The sequence below is a fragment of the Passer domesticus genome, chromosome 22 (assembly GCF_036417665.1).
Source record: "Passer domesticus isolate bPasDom1 chromosome 22, bPasDom1.hap1, whole genome shotgun sequence".
In the NCBI taxonomy this organism is placed as follows: Eukaryota; Metazoa; Chordata; class Aves; order Passeriformes; family Passeridae; genus Passer; species Passer domesticus.
In genome coordinates, this window is record NC_087495.1 from 2,535,357 (window position 1) to 2,549,111 (window position 13,755).

At 66.9% G+C, this 13,755-nt stretch overlaps 1 protein-coding gene across 2 annotated transcripts in view; it reads right to left on the reverse strand.

The window, feature by feature from the left end:
• HSPG2 (heparan sulfate proteoglycan 2) overlaps positions 1-13,668 on the reverse strand; it is a 41,740-nt gene extending 28,072 nt beyond the window's left edge. The window contains exons 1-21 of one of the 2 annotated variants that reach the window (XM_064397033.1): positions 13,523-13,668; positions 8,818-8,947; positions 7,933-8,016; positions 7,745-7,810; positions 7,395-7,504; positions 7,250-7,308; positions 6,462-6,622; positions 6,142-6,267; positions 5,371-5,613; positions 4,180-4,299; positions 3,976-4,107; positions 2,929-3,073; positions 2,218-2,366; positions 1,992-2,138; positions 1,735-1,898; positions 1,488-1,664; positions 793-989; positions 569-716; positions 353-480; positions 197-283; positions 48-106 (exon numbers count right to left, since the gene is read on the reverse strand). In XM_064397033.1, coding sequence (XP_064253103.1) covers positions 48-106; positions 197-283; positions 353-480; positions 569-716; positions 793-989; positions 1,488-1,664; positions 1,735-1,898; positions 1,992-2,138; positions 2,218-2,366; positions 2,929-3,073; positions 3,976-4,107; positions 4,180-4,299; positions 5,371-5,613; positions 6,142-6,267; positions 6,462-6,622; positions 7,250-7,308; positions 7,395-7,504; positions 7,745-7,810; positions 7,933-8,016; positions 8,818-8,947; positions 13,523-13,582 — 2,692 coding nt within the window. In that variant the 5' untranslated portion in view covers positions 13,583-13,668. The remainder of the gene's footprint in view (positions 1-47; positions 107-196; positions 284-352; positions 481-568; positions 717-792; positions 990-1,487; positions 1,665-1,734; positions 1,899-1,991; positions 2,139-2,217; positions 2,367-2,928; positions 3,074-3,975; positions 4,108-4,179; positions 4,300-5,370; positions 5,614-6,141; positions 6,268-6,461; positions 6,623-7,249; positions 7,309-7,394; positions 7,505-7,744; positions 7,811-7,932; positions 8,017-8,817; positions 8,948-13,522) is intronic. The other variant, XM_064397034.1, reaches the window with a different exon arrangement.
• Between the last annotated feature and the right edge of the window lie 87 nt (positions 13,669-13,755).

Sequence of the window (13,755 nt, forward strand, 5' to 3'; positions counted from 1 at the left end):
GGGCACCCAAGGGTGCAGGGACCCCCCAACCAGCACCCTCCACTCACCAATCGGGATGCACTTGCCACCCGGCTGGATGGGGTCTCCTTCATAGCCTGGGGCACACCTGTGGATGGGTGGGGGACAGGTGGGTGATAGGGGGTTGAGGGGTAGGGGTGTCACATGGGGGGGTTATGGGGAGAGACCCCCCACCCACCTCTCGCAGCGGCGGCCGGCGTAGCCAGGGGCACAGGCGTCGCAGGTGGCCTGGCCATCTGTGTCCAAAAAGCAGGACTCCGAGAACCTGCGGGTGACAATGACGGTGACGCCAGGGCGGTGACATCAGGGGCAGGTCCCTGGGGTCGGCACCCACCTGCGAGATGGCTCCGTGTAGGGACAGGGACAAGGGTGACAAGCGGTGGCTGTGCCCTTGGTGGCATCGCCGAAGAAGCCGGGTTTGCACTTCTCACACTGGGGACCCTCCGTGTTGTGCTGGCAGTTCTGGGAGGGGGACACAAGTCACAGGGGAGCGGTGATCCTGTGCAGTGTCCCTGTCCCCTTGTCACCTCATCAACCCCTCACTCCTTACCAAGCAGTGCCCAAAAACGGGGTCACAGGTGCTGGAGTGGCCATGGCAGCCACAGCCAGAGCAAGTCCCCAGGTAGGGTCCCCTCGTCACCCGCTCAAAACGGGGGGCACAGCGCTGGCACGAGAGCCCCGTGTAGCCCACGGGGCATCTGGGGACAGAGCGGTGTGACAGTGGCATCACAGCAGCAGTGGCACTGAGCCCGTGAGCTTGCTGCCAGCGCTCACCTGCACTCCTCGACGTCGGCAGCCGGGCCCAGGCCGGTGTCTGCAGTGCTGGTGATGTCCATGGCCACATTGCTGAGCCCCACGCTGGCCATGCGCCCGTCGTACACCGCCCGGATGAAGATGCCCTCCAGCCCCTGCAGCACCAGCAGCAGCAGCTCCCGGCTCACTGGGGCACCCTGCTCGTCCTCCCAGTGGTCCTGCCGGGATGGTGACAGCAGTGTCACAGCAGGGTGATGGTAATGCTGGCATCACCCACCTGCCACCACCGGCACCAGTGCCCACCATCATGATCATTGCTACCAGCATCACCCACCCACCACCAGTATCACCCACCCGCCATCAGTATCTCCCACCCACCAGTATAACCAGTGTCACCCACTCCCAACCTGCATCACCCACCACTACCACTATCAATTATCCACCACCACCACCATCATCACCCAACCACCCTCAGCATCACCCACCCATCCCAAACATCACCCATCCACCTCCAGCATCACCCACCCATCTCCAGCATCACCCACCCATCCCCATCATCACCCACCCATCCCCATCATCACCCACCCACCCCCAGCATCACCCATCCACCCCCAGCATCACCCACCCACCCCCAGCATCACCCACCCACCCCCAGCATCACTCATCCATCACCACCCGCATCACCTCCCCACCACCACCCCCCTTCTCACACCCACCTCGGTGAGGGGCACGTGCCGCCGGTTGAGGACGTCTGGCTGGGTGTCACCGGCACGCGCCCGCAGCTGGCGCCCGTGGCCCCGCAGCAGCACGTCGGGGTGGGCGGTGGGCTCGGGGGGCCCCCGGCCCAGCCGGTACCGCACGCCGTAGCTCAGCGCTCCCCCGTAGGCGTCCGCCTGGCAGCACAGCGGGCTGTCAGCGGCCATGCCACTGCAGTGCCCAGCCCTGACCCCGCCCCGGCATCACCTTGTCCCCAAGGAAGGGCTCTGGCAGTGCCCAGAAGGCGTCGAGCGCCAGGAAGCGGCGGGACAGGTCCAGGAGCTGGAATTCCTCGGCGCCCACGTCCACGTGGAGTTGAGTGGCTGAGAGCACCGGTGCGGATGGCGCTGCCGGCACCGTCACATTGACACCTGCAAGGAACACGCTCAGCCCCTGCTGCGTCCCCTGCCCCGTCCCCTGTCCCCTGCCCCATCCCTGCCCCATCCCCTGTCCCCACAGCTCACCCTTGAAGTCGTCGGGGCGGTTGAAGCGCAGCTGGAGGCGGTGGCGGTGCCGGGAGGTGGCGCGGCAGGAGGTGGTGACGCCGAAGCAGAAGCAGGGCAGGCAGCGGGATGTCCCCGTCACCTGGAAGTGGCCCTCGGGACATGGCCCTGCGAGAGATGAGACAGTGGGTGATGGTGACAGTGCCACGGTGGGATTGGTGGCACAGAGAGGGGAGGGGCCGCTCACCAGGGCGGGTGACGGTGAGGATGCTGTCGGGGATGCCAAACACCATGCCCAGGGTGTTGATGGCCTCGCAGGTGTAGGCGCCTTGGTCAGCTTCCTTCACGTCCCGGATTGTCAGGGTGCCCTGCCCAGCCTCGCTCACGATCGAGACCCTGTGGGGCACGTTTGCTACCCAGAGCCTGGCACAAGCAGACCCCGGCACACTGGGGAGCCACGCACACCCCATGCCCAGCACACGCAGCACCTGCCACACCTGGGGCTCTGCACACCCAGTACACCCAATACACCCAGTGCCCTGCACACCTGGCACCCAGTGCCCTGCACACCCAGTGCCCCATACACCCAGTGCCCCACACACCTGGCACCCAGTGCCCAGCCCATTCCCTCTGCATGACCGCTCACACCCCGGCCCCACCCCAACCTCAAGCCCCTCCCATTGTATAAGCCCCGCCCACCACAGTCACACATGCCTGCTGGCCACGCCCATTTGCCAAACCCCGCCCACTCAGACCACACCCTGCACAGAAGCCCCGCCCCGAGGCTCGCCCCAGCACCTCCGCCCGAAACGAACCCCGCCCACACAGACCCCACCCCAAGCAGAAGCTCCTCCCATCACAGACCACACCCAATCAGAAGTTCCTCCCATAGCCAGCTGCGCCCCTTCCTCCAATCCGCAACCAGCATCCCTTAGGCCCCGCCCTCGGCCCCGCCCACCTGTGGCTGCTGGGGGTGTGTCCCCAGTTGAGGCGCCAGGTGACAATGGGGGTGGGGACACCGGTGGCTACGCAGGTGAAGGTGACGGTCTGGCCTGGCACCGCCCTCACCGACTCCCGCGGCAGCGTCACCACCTGTGGGGGCACTGCCACCGCCACCCAGTCACTGTCACCGCCACCGCCACCCCGTCATTGTCACTGCCACCGGCACCACCCACACCGCACAGCACCCCGGGGCACAGGGACACTGCCACCGCCACCCCGTCATTGTCACTGCCACCGGCACCACCCACACCGCACAGCACCCCGGGGCACAGGGACACTGCCACCGCCACCCCGTCATTGTCACTGCCACCGGCACCACCCACACCGCACAGCACCCCGGGGCACAGGGACACTGCCACCGCCACTCCATCATTGTCGCCGCCACTGGCGCAGTCACCACCCACCCCAGGTGTCAAGGACACTGTCACTGTCACCCCCATCATTCTGGACCGCCACTACCATTGGCACCACGTGCCCCGCTGGCACCCCAGGGAACAGGGACACTGCCACTGCCACCTTGTCATTGTCACCAGCACTGATACCATCTGCTCTGTGTGGCACTGCTGGAAGATGGGGACACTGTCACTGCCACCCCACACCAACCTGGGGACAGGTTCTTTGGCACTGTTTCCAGTCCACTTTGGGGACAGGTGGTGGCCAGCGCCGTGCCACAGTGTCCCCAGTATGGTCCTGTGGCACTGGGTGGGGCACAGAGTCTCCAGCCCAGTGCCATGGCACAATGTCCCCAGGCACAGTGTCAGCAGCCTGGTACCATGGCACAATGTCCCCAGCCCTCTGCACTGGCACAAGACCCCCGGGGCAGTGTCCCCAGCCTGGTGTCACAGCAGAGGGTCCCTGGCACAGCTCAGACACAGCCCTGTACCCCGAGGACAGCTTGGGCACAGCGTCCCTGTCCTGCTGCCACAGCCCCCCTGGCACAGCATACCCAGCCCGGGTCCCCGTGTGCCCTGCCTGCCGAGCTGTCCCCGCCAGTGTCACTCACCACATCCGACCTCGTCGCTGCGGTCGGGGCAGTCGGGCTCCCTGTCGCACTGGTAGCTGGCTCGGATGCAGCTCCCGCTGGACACGCACCGGAATTCCGCCGGCCCGCACGCCGCGCCGGGAGCCTTGGTGGCTGCAGGGGTCACGGCACGGCGTCAGCCGCGTCCCCGTGTCCCCGCGGGCGTCCCCGAGCCCCCGTACTCACGGCAGTCGCTCTCGTCGGAGCCGTCGCCGCAGTCGTTCTCGCCATCGCAGCGCCACAGCTTGAGGGCACAGTGCCCGTTGTCACACTTGAACTCGTTGGGCTCGCACGGGGACGGGGTGCCTGGGGGCACGGGGCAGGTCAGCACCCAGAATCAGGTTGGGAAAGACCTTTGGGATCACTGGTGACCCACCACCACCTTGTCACCCAGACCTTGGCACTGAGTGCCACATGCAGGCCCAGGGACAGTGACCCCACCACCTCCCTGGGCAGCCCCTTCCGATGCCCAACCACCCTTTCTGTGTGCAGCTTGCTCCTGATGTCCAACCCTAACCTCTCCTGCACACCTCAGGGCTGTGTCCTCATCCTGCTCCTGGCTCCCTGGGAGTTGAGCTCAGCCCCCACTGGGCTGCCCCTTCCTTTCAGGGAGTTGTAGAGACATAAGGTCCCCCCCCGAGCCTCCTTTTCTCCAGGGTTAGGAGGGCTAGGAGCCCCCCAGCTCCCTCAGCTGCTCCTCACAGGACTTGTGTCCCAGACCCCTCACCAGCCTTCTCTGGACACGTTCCAGCCCCTCCATGTCCTTCCTAAATTGGGGGGCCCAGAGCTGGACACAGCACTCGAGGTGTGGCCTCACCAGCGCCGAGCACAGGGGAAGAATCCCTGCCCTGCTCCTGCTGGCCCCACCATTCCTGATCCAGGCCAGGAGCCACTGGCCTTCTTGCCCACCTGGGCACACTGCTGCCTCATGTCCAGCCTGCTGTCCATCAGTCCCTGCAGGTCCCTTTCTGCCTGGCTGCTGTCCAGCCACTCTGTCCCCAGCCCGCAGTGCTGCAGGGGTTGTTGTGGCCAAAATGCAGAACCTGGCACTTGGACTTGTTAAACCTCACATCAATGGATCCATCCCCTGGATCCAGCCTGTCCAGGTCCCTCTGCAGAGCCCTCAACCCTCCAGCAGCTCCACACGTGCACCCAGACCATCAGTAAAGCTATTGCCCAGGCCTGGGCCCACCACGGATCCCTGGGGGACACGTCTGGTGACCCGACACCCACTGCACCATCTCCTGGCACTCAGAGTGAACCTGCCCGAGCCATGGCCTGCCCGCTGTGCCAGGAGTTCGCCATGGCAGACAGCGTCCCAGGCTCTGCTGAAGCGCAGGGGGAGCCCCCCAGATCCCCGGTGCCCCCAGGACCCACCGCAGGCGTCCTCGTCGGAGCCGTCGGCGCAGTCGCGCTCCCCGTCGCACAGGTAGTCCCGGGGCACGCAGCGCCCGTCCCTGCAGGCGGCCTCACCCCCCTGGCACCCCCTGGCCGCTGGTTTTGGGGGCCGCGGGGTGAAGGGGCGCAGCGGGGACGCTGGGGTGGTGCCCACGGGGACGGTGCTCAGCGGGCGAGTGGTGGCCGGGCGGGCGGTGCTGGGGGGCGGCCGTGGGGAGGGCTCTGGGGGCCGAGAAAGGGGGGTTAAGGGGGGAATTAAGGAGAATTAAGGGGTGAAAAGGGAGGGTCTGGGTGGGGCTGGAGGGGAGGGGTGCAAGGGGGGCTTATGGGGGGTTGTAGGGGCAAAACGGGGTGCAGAGGGGTTATATGGGGATAAAATGGGTGTGAGGAGTGTTTATGGGATAAAATTGGGGTGCAGGGGGATTGAAGTGAGAAGTAGGGGTGCAGAGCGGTATTGAGGGGTATACCGGGCAAAAGGGGTGTGGGGTGTTCATGGGTGCATGGGGGTTGGGGGGAAATGAGGGTGCAGCAGGGTATAAGGGGGTATACAAGAAAAAAGGGTTGCAGGGAATGTTTGTGGGGGTGTGGGGTTAAATTAGGGGCAGGGGGTTAAAGGGGGAAGTGGGGGTGCAGGAGGAGACTATAGGAGGGTTACAGACAGGAGAGGGGGTGCAGAGGAGGAGTGTCAGGGCCATGGGGGCAGGGGGCTGCTGGGGACAGAGGAGGTTTTGGGGTGCCTCGCTGCCTCACCGCATCCCTCCTCGTCAGAGGCGTCGTGGCAGTCGGGCCGGCGGTCGCAGCGATATTCCAAGGCCACGCACTCCCCGCTCCCACAGGAGAACTCCCCCGCCGTGCAAGCGCGTGGCTGGGGGGTCACTGGGGACAGGGAGGGGGCACACGCTCAGGGGGTCACCCCAAAACATCCCCCCCACCCCAATTCGGTCGGACACGAGAGCCAGCAGAGAAACGCAGTGGGTTGGGATGCGGTGCTCTGAGGCCTCCGGCCCCAAGCCGCTCCAGAGCACCCCAAAACCCGCCCAGGCTCCCCCCAGAGCCCCTCCCGGGCTCACCGGCTCCCAGGCGGCGGAACTGGAAGCCCTGGGGGGAGGTGTGGTAGGAGGCGATGGAGCCGCTGGCCAGCAGGTCCCGCAGCACCGCCCCGAGCTGCGCCTCGTCCGCGTTGCCCTCCGAGCCCACGTCCAGCTCCACGAACACATCCCCGTCCAGCTGCCTGGGGGACGAGGGGTCAGCGTCCCAAAAGAGCCACACTGCGCCCCCAAATCGGCCCTGAGCCCACAAACTGCCCACACTGCACCCCATGAATTCCGCATCGCCTCCAATCCACCCCATCACCTCCAAATGCCTCCATCACCCCAAAACCTCCCTGCACTCCCCAAAGCTCTTCACTGCACCCTGAATTGTCCTCACTGCAACCTTAAAGCCCCTCTTTGCACCCCAAAAAATTCCCATCAGCGCCAATCCACTCCAACACCCACAAAATCTCTGTCTTCCCAAAAGCCCCTCATTGCACCCCAAAACTTCCTCATTGCACCCCAAAACTTCCTCATTGCACCCCAAAATCTCTTAATTGCACCCCAAAAGGCTCTCATTGCATCCCAAAACATCCCCTTCACCTCCAATCTGCTCCATCTCCTCCAGACATTTCCATCATCCCCAAAACCTCCCTGCACTCCCAAAAGCTCCTCACTGCACCCCAAAACTTCCCCATTGCACCCCAAAATCTCCCCAGAGGATGCCTTGCTCTCCCAGAACCCCCTGTTTTCCTGACCCTCCCAAACCCCCCAAGCCCCCCAAAGCTCCCCAAGCCCCCCAAAGCTCCCCAGGCCCCCCCACTCACTTGATGAAGACCACGCTGACCACCTGCTCCCCAGGCACTTTGTAGTACTCTGACTCCAGCTGTTGGGGGGCAGGAAATGAGGGCTCAGGGTGGTCCCTTGGGTGCCCCCCCAGCCCAGCACCCCCCGAGTGCCCCCAGTCCTCACCGTGTCCACCACGGCCTCGGAAATGTCCCGAAACTCCTCGGAGTCAGGGTCCTCCAGCCGCGGGCTGTAGTCGATGCTGCGGGTGAAGTTCACCAGAGCCCGGAAATAAACTGGGGGTGGGGGGTGCCAAAGTTGGGGGATGGGGTGCCAAAACTGGGGGGGTGGCACCTGCACACCCAAAAAATGTCCCCTTGTGACCCTCACCCCGCTGTGACCCCCCCATCCAGATGTTCCTTCTGCTCCCCAGCTGTGTCCGTCCCCCCCCAGTGATTGGGAGCCCACCCAAAAAAGCACAGGAGGAAGGAAAGTGGGGGTGCAGCAAAGGGGGGGCCCCAAAAAGTGTCACTTACTGATCGGGGGGTCGTCCTCGGGCTCGGCCACCACCATGCCCGCGGGCGCGGGGCGGGGCCCGGGCGCTGCCCCCAGGGAGGAGGAGGAGGAAGAGGAAGAGGAGGAGGAGGATGAAGAGGAGACAGAGGTTGAGAGCGGTGCCAGCAGGGACCAGCCCGGGGCCAGGTGCCATCCAGTGTCCCCTTACCGGTGGGTGCCAGCCCGCTGCTGAGAGGCGGGGCCGTGACTGCCGGTGGCCAGGGAACAGCGCTGCCATCCTCCCCGCTGCCATCTGCGGGGCACAGCGTGAGGGTGGCACCCGCCCGCGGGTCCCCAGGTGTGGGCACCCACCCACAGGGACACCCACCCACCCATTCTGGCACCCAGTGCCACCAGATGTTGGTGCCACCCACGATGGGGACCATGTGGTGGCACCAGGGGGACATCCACACGTGTGACACGCTCCCATGGTGGCACACACCACCTGGTGGCATTTTACTGCCAGATGACACCAGGTCCTAGTGCCATCTGCCCTGGGGACAACATGGGAGCACTCAGGGTGGTATCTACCCATGGTGACAGCCACTCATGGTGGCATTCACCCACGGTGATGCTCACCCCCTCGGTGCCACCCTGCCACCATCTGCCACCAAATCCTGGTGGCATCTGTGATGGGGGCAGCACAAGTGGCACTCACTCACAGTGACATCCACCCACCCAGTGCCACCAGTCCAAGGGGCATCAACCACAATGAGGGCAGTGCAAGCAGCATCCAGGGTGGCACCCACATGTCCAGTGCCACCTTAGTGCTGGATGCCATCGGGTCCATTTCCCATCTCCAAAGGGGACAGCTGAGCGAGTGGCACCTGTGGTGGCACCAGCTGATGGTAACACCCCCCACCTGGTGCCACCCATTCGTGTCACACCCACCCACGGTGACATTCAGCTAAAGTGACTCCCACTCTGGTGGCACCGACCCACCCGGTGTCACCTTACCCCCAGGTCCCAGTGCCATCCGCGGCAGGGACTGTGCACGTGGCACCCAGGGTGGCATCAGGACCCACCCACCCTGGTGCCCCCGCCGTCCCCTCACCTCCAGAGGCCACCAGGTCCTCGTCATCTGACAGATGCCGGTAGTAGCGCCGTCCCTGCGTGTCCCCGACGTGATCGGCCACCGTGTCCTCGGGGAAGGCGTCGGCCCAGCCGCGGGTGCCGCCGGTGACCTGCGGGACGGGGCCACCGTGGGACAGGGCCACCACCGTGGGACGGGGCCACCCGCGGGACACGTCACCCGGGGGGGACGGGGGTGGGGGTGCGTGGCTGTGCGGTGGCGTCACCGGGAAAAGGCAGCGGGATGAGCTCATCACACACCAGCGGCATTCCTGCCCGACCGGCGCTGGCACCGGCACCGGGACCGGCACCGGGACCGGGACAGCCAGCCCGGGATCACGGGCACCGGGACCGCCGGCACCGGGACGTGCGTGTGCAGGCACTGGGGCGTGTGCCAGGTGTGCACACACGTGTGCAGCGACACGGCAAGTGTGAGCACACACACGTTTGCACTGCTCCGCGTGTGCGCTGACACGGGGACGGGCGCGCTCAGTGACACGGGGACGCGCGTGCACGCTGACACGTGGCCGTGCACGCGCGTTTGCGCGCTCCCTGCGCGCACCGACACCGAGGCACGTCCAGGGCCGGCCGTGCACGCGTGTTTGCAGCGGCACGCGTGTGAGCGCACACACGTCGGCAGTCACCCACAGGCGACAGCGCACGAACGCTGGCACCGCCACACCCGCGCCTGGCACACGCGTGTGCCCCAGCCGGGCGTGCCCCGGTGCCCGCGGGGCCGGGCACACGCGTGTGCGGCGCCCGGGTGCCCCCGCCCCGGCCCCGGCAGGAATCCGTCGCAGCAGCACTTTGCTGTGCAAACAAGCGCCGGGGGATTAGGCGGGCGCTGGGGGGGACGGGACACGGGGGGGACAAGGGGGGGACACGGGGGGGGCACGCGGCCACCGGGATGGGAGGACCCAGCACCCCAAGGGGTCTGGGCGGGGAGGCCGCTCGTGGGTGCCAGCCCAGCCCTCGTGCACGGGGAAACTGAGGCACGAGGCTGTGTGTGCTTGGCGTGGCTGCGCTGCTCCCCAGATGTGCGATGAGCGTGTGGGTGCTCGGCCCCACATCCCCACGCGTGTACCCCGAGCGTGGGGGCTCTGTCATTGTCCCCACGCGTGCAGAGGCTCTGCCACCGCGTCCCGTGGGTGCCAGCCCCTGCTCCCCAACCCCCTGCGTGCCCTGCAATCGCCCCCCACGCGTGCACCGAGCCCGTGGGTGCCCGGCCCCGGCGGGGCGGCCCCGGCCCGGCCGCAGGAAGGGCAGCTGCGTGTCGGGTGTCCGGCGGTGTCCGCGCAGGGTCGGGGACAATCCCCCTCTCCGGTTACCGGAAGCCTCTCCGCGCCGCGGCCCCGCACCCCCGGACGCCCGGGCCCCCCCGGACAGCCGGGTCCCCCCCGCTGCCGCCGGGGCACCGCGCCCGGCCGGACGCCACGGCCCCGCCGCCGCTCACATTTTCCACTCCCCGGCCCAAATCCTGCCCCGCACTCTGGGGAAAAGTTGGGGGGAGGGAGGCGAGGAAGAGGAGGTCGAGGAAGCGCCACCCTGCCCGTCTCCCGCTTCCAAACTGCTCCCCAAAGTGGGGGAACCTCGCGCCCCCCTCATTTGGGCGCCCCCGCCAGTTTGAGTGCCCGCCCCCGCCGGTTTGGATGTTCCCTCACTAAAATCTGCATGTGGCTCCTCAAATCTCCAAGTGGCCCCCAAATCTGGATGTGCCCCCCCGTTAATTCATCCGGGTGAGGAAGAGGAGGTGACGCAGCACAAGAATAATAACCGGGGGGGGGTTATTAATAGCAGTCCCCCCCGGCTTATTGTTCCCCCAAGGTCATGCTAAAAGGTGCTTCCCCCGTGAAAAAAACCCTCCTCCCCCCTCCCGGGGGTCCCCAAGGACTGAGCCACCCCCAGCTGGGGGGGTGGGGGTCACCCCAGGATTTGGGGGGGCTGCCAGCACAGCTGGTGGGATGCTGGTCCCGGGGGGGGCCGAGGCAGCTGCGCTCCCCCTCCCCCCCAGCCGCCCCCGGGATTTGGGGGTGAAACAGCTGCGGGGTCAAAGCCACAGCCGGGCAGGCAGGGGGGCCCCAAATATGTGCCTGCCCTCCGCCCTCCCCCCTGCATTCCTCCCTGCTGGCATTGCCTAATTTATCCCGAAAGGACTCGGGCTGGGGGGGGCGAGCCGGCCGGTTTGGGGTAAATGGGTTTTGCAGGGCACACTCTGGTTTTGGGGGGCGATTTTCTGGGGGGAGGTGGGTGGGGGGGTGGGGGGGTTTTGGGCAGGGAGAGGGGTTTTGGAGAGTGGAGATGAGTTGGGGGGTTTGATGGGTTTTGGGGGGGAAATGGATTTTTGGCAGAAGGGATATATGATTTTTTTGGGGGGAAACAGATTTAGGGGGGAGATGGATATGGGGGTGGAGATGGGGTTTTTTGGGGGGATAGACAGATTTTCGGGGGGAATTTTTTGGGGGGAGTAGGTTCTTTTGTGGGATAACAAGACTTTTTGGGGGAGTGTCAGCTTTTCACGGCGAGGGGGAAACCCAGGAGTCCTGGCACGGACCCAGCGTCTGAGCTGACCTTCCTCCCCGCCTTCCTCCTCCTCCTCATCCCAGCCGGGCCATCTTTGGCGATGGGAAAGAGCCGAAGGCAAGAGGCCATGTGCGCTGCGGGCCCGGAGGGTCCCCGCGTGCCCCCGAGCCCTCCCGGGCGGCCCCAAATGCCCCCAGGTAGCCCCAAATGCCCCCAGGTGTCCCCAGATGCCCCCAGGTGTGACAGGAGCCTCCCCGGCAGCGCGGGGCCCCCCGAAGCGGCCGTGCCCCCCTCCGCGCGTGCCCCGGGCACACGCGTGTGCAGGAGCTGTGCGTGGGGTGTCCCCCCCTTCCCCAGCCCTTCCCCCCGGGCAGGGTGATCTTATCGCACATTCCTGCTTCGCCCTCCCCTTCCCCCCCACCGGATTAACCCTTCGCAGCCCTCGGAGGTGCCACCCCCATGCCCCCACCCCACGCCAGACCCCTCCGTGGGCCGCGTGGGACCCCCCCCCCACGTGTTTGGAGGGGGATGTAGGGCCCAGCATCCCGGCCAGGGGGGTGATTGGGCTGCTGGGTCCCCAAACCCCCCCCCGTGCCTCAGCAGAATGGGGGATGGGGGATCCTAAAGTGGGGATCCCCCCCTTTGTCCCCGCCAGCCCCCCCGGGCGTGGGTGGGAGCCCCACGGAGAGCGGGGGGGCCGCGCTGCCAGCACGGCCCCGAGCACAAGGCCCCCTCTGTTCTCCACCCCGGGCACCCGCCCAACCCCAAACCACCCCCCTGCCCCCCCAGCCCGCCAGCACCCCCGCACCCCACCGGGGACCCCCCCGCCAGCCGGGAGCGCGCAGCCCCACGGCGCAGAGCCCCCCGGGGGGCGCCCAGGGGTGTCACCCCCTGCCCCCAGCAGGGTGGGGGCCCCCCCAGGGGCACCCCCAGACGCAGCGCCCCCCCCCGGGGGGGTATTTTGGGACGGTTATTTTTAGGGTGACCGGCGCCACCATCACCCTTTAAATTTAGCTGGGGCGGGGATGGGGTGGGGGTGCGGGCGGGGGGGGCACCCCAAAACCAGGATGTAAGTGCCTCTATAAGTGACCTCCACCCAGGGCAGGGTGTGGGGGCGAGGGGGGGCTGGACCACCGTGGGTGGATTTATGGGGTGATGGGAACCATCCCCACTCTGGGTCACGGGGGACCCCAACTCCCTGAAGGAACAGCGTGGGGTGATGGAGACCCCCCGGCCGGGGCCCTCACAGGGGGGTCATGGGGACCCCAGTTCCACAGGGGTATAGGGTGGGTGACCCCAAGTACCCCCAGCCCCGGGGGGACCTCAAGCCCCGTAGAGGGCAGGGAGGGGACCCCACACTCCCCATTCCCAGACAGGGCAGGGCACGGGGAGGGGGACCCCACCTCTCCTTTGGGGGGCCGCTGCAATTCCCAGATGGGACAGGGTGGGCCCTGGGGTCTCCACGTGACTCGGGTGCAGGGGGGGACCCCCAGTCCCTTAGGGAGGGGGGCAGGGTGCCGGGAATCCCCTGGTACAGGGGGGACACCCCAATCCCTTGAGGAACAGGGACCCCCACATCTCCTTGGTGTCCTGGGGGACCCCAATTCCGTGATAACAAGGATCCTCAAGTCCTTCGAGAGACACAAACTCTGTGGGGGACCCCAACTCCTACAAGGATCCCCAACTCCGGGGAGGGGGTTCTAACTCCTCTAGGGGACCCCAACTCCTTCAGGGGTCCCCAGCTCCGTGGTACCCAAATCCTTTAGGGGATCCCAAAACCGTGTGGGGACTCCAGCTCCTTTAAGGGCCCCGAGTACTTCACGGGACCCCAAAACCACAGGGGGCTCTATGGGATTCCCGCTCCGGGGACCCCGATTCCTGTAGGGGACCCCAACCCCACAAGGAATTCCAGCTCCCGGGACCCCGAGTCCTTTCTTTGGGGATTCCAGCTCCGTGGGGGGAGACTCCAACTCCTGCACGGGACCTCAGCTCCTTGAAGAGACCCCAAGTCCGCGGGTAGAGACCCCGGCTCCCTTCAGGTACCCCAAATCCTTTAGAAGTCCCCAACTCCTTGGCGGGACCCCAACTCCGGGGCCCCCAACTCCTTTCCGGGACCTCCCAGCTCGGCGAGGGGACCCCCCGCCCCCCGCGCCCCGGGCCCCACTCACCCCCAGGAGGGTCCCCAGCAGCACGAGGGTCCCCAGCGCCGCCGGGCCCCGCCGCCCCATCGCCGCCGCGGCCCCGCCGAGATCTCCGGGCTGGCCCCGCTCGGCTCCGGGCTCGCCCCGCTCGGCTCCGGGCTCGCCCCGCTCCGCTCCGGCCGCGCCGCGCCCCGGGGCCGCCCCGCCCCCCCCCCGCCCCCCCGGCCCGCGGGGCGGGGCCGCGCAGCGCGCGCCCGAGG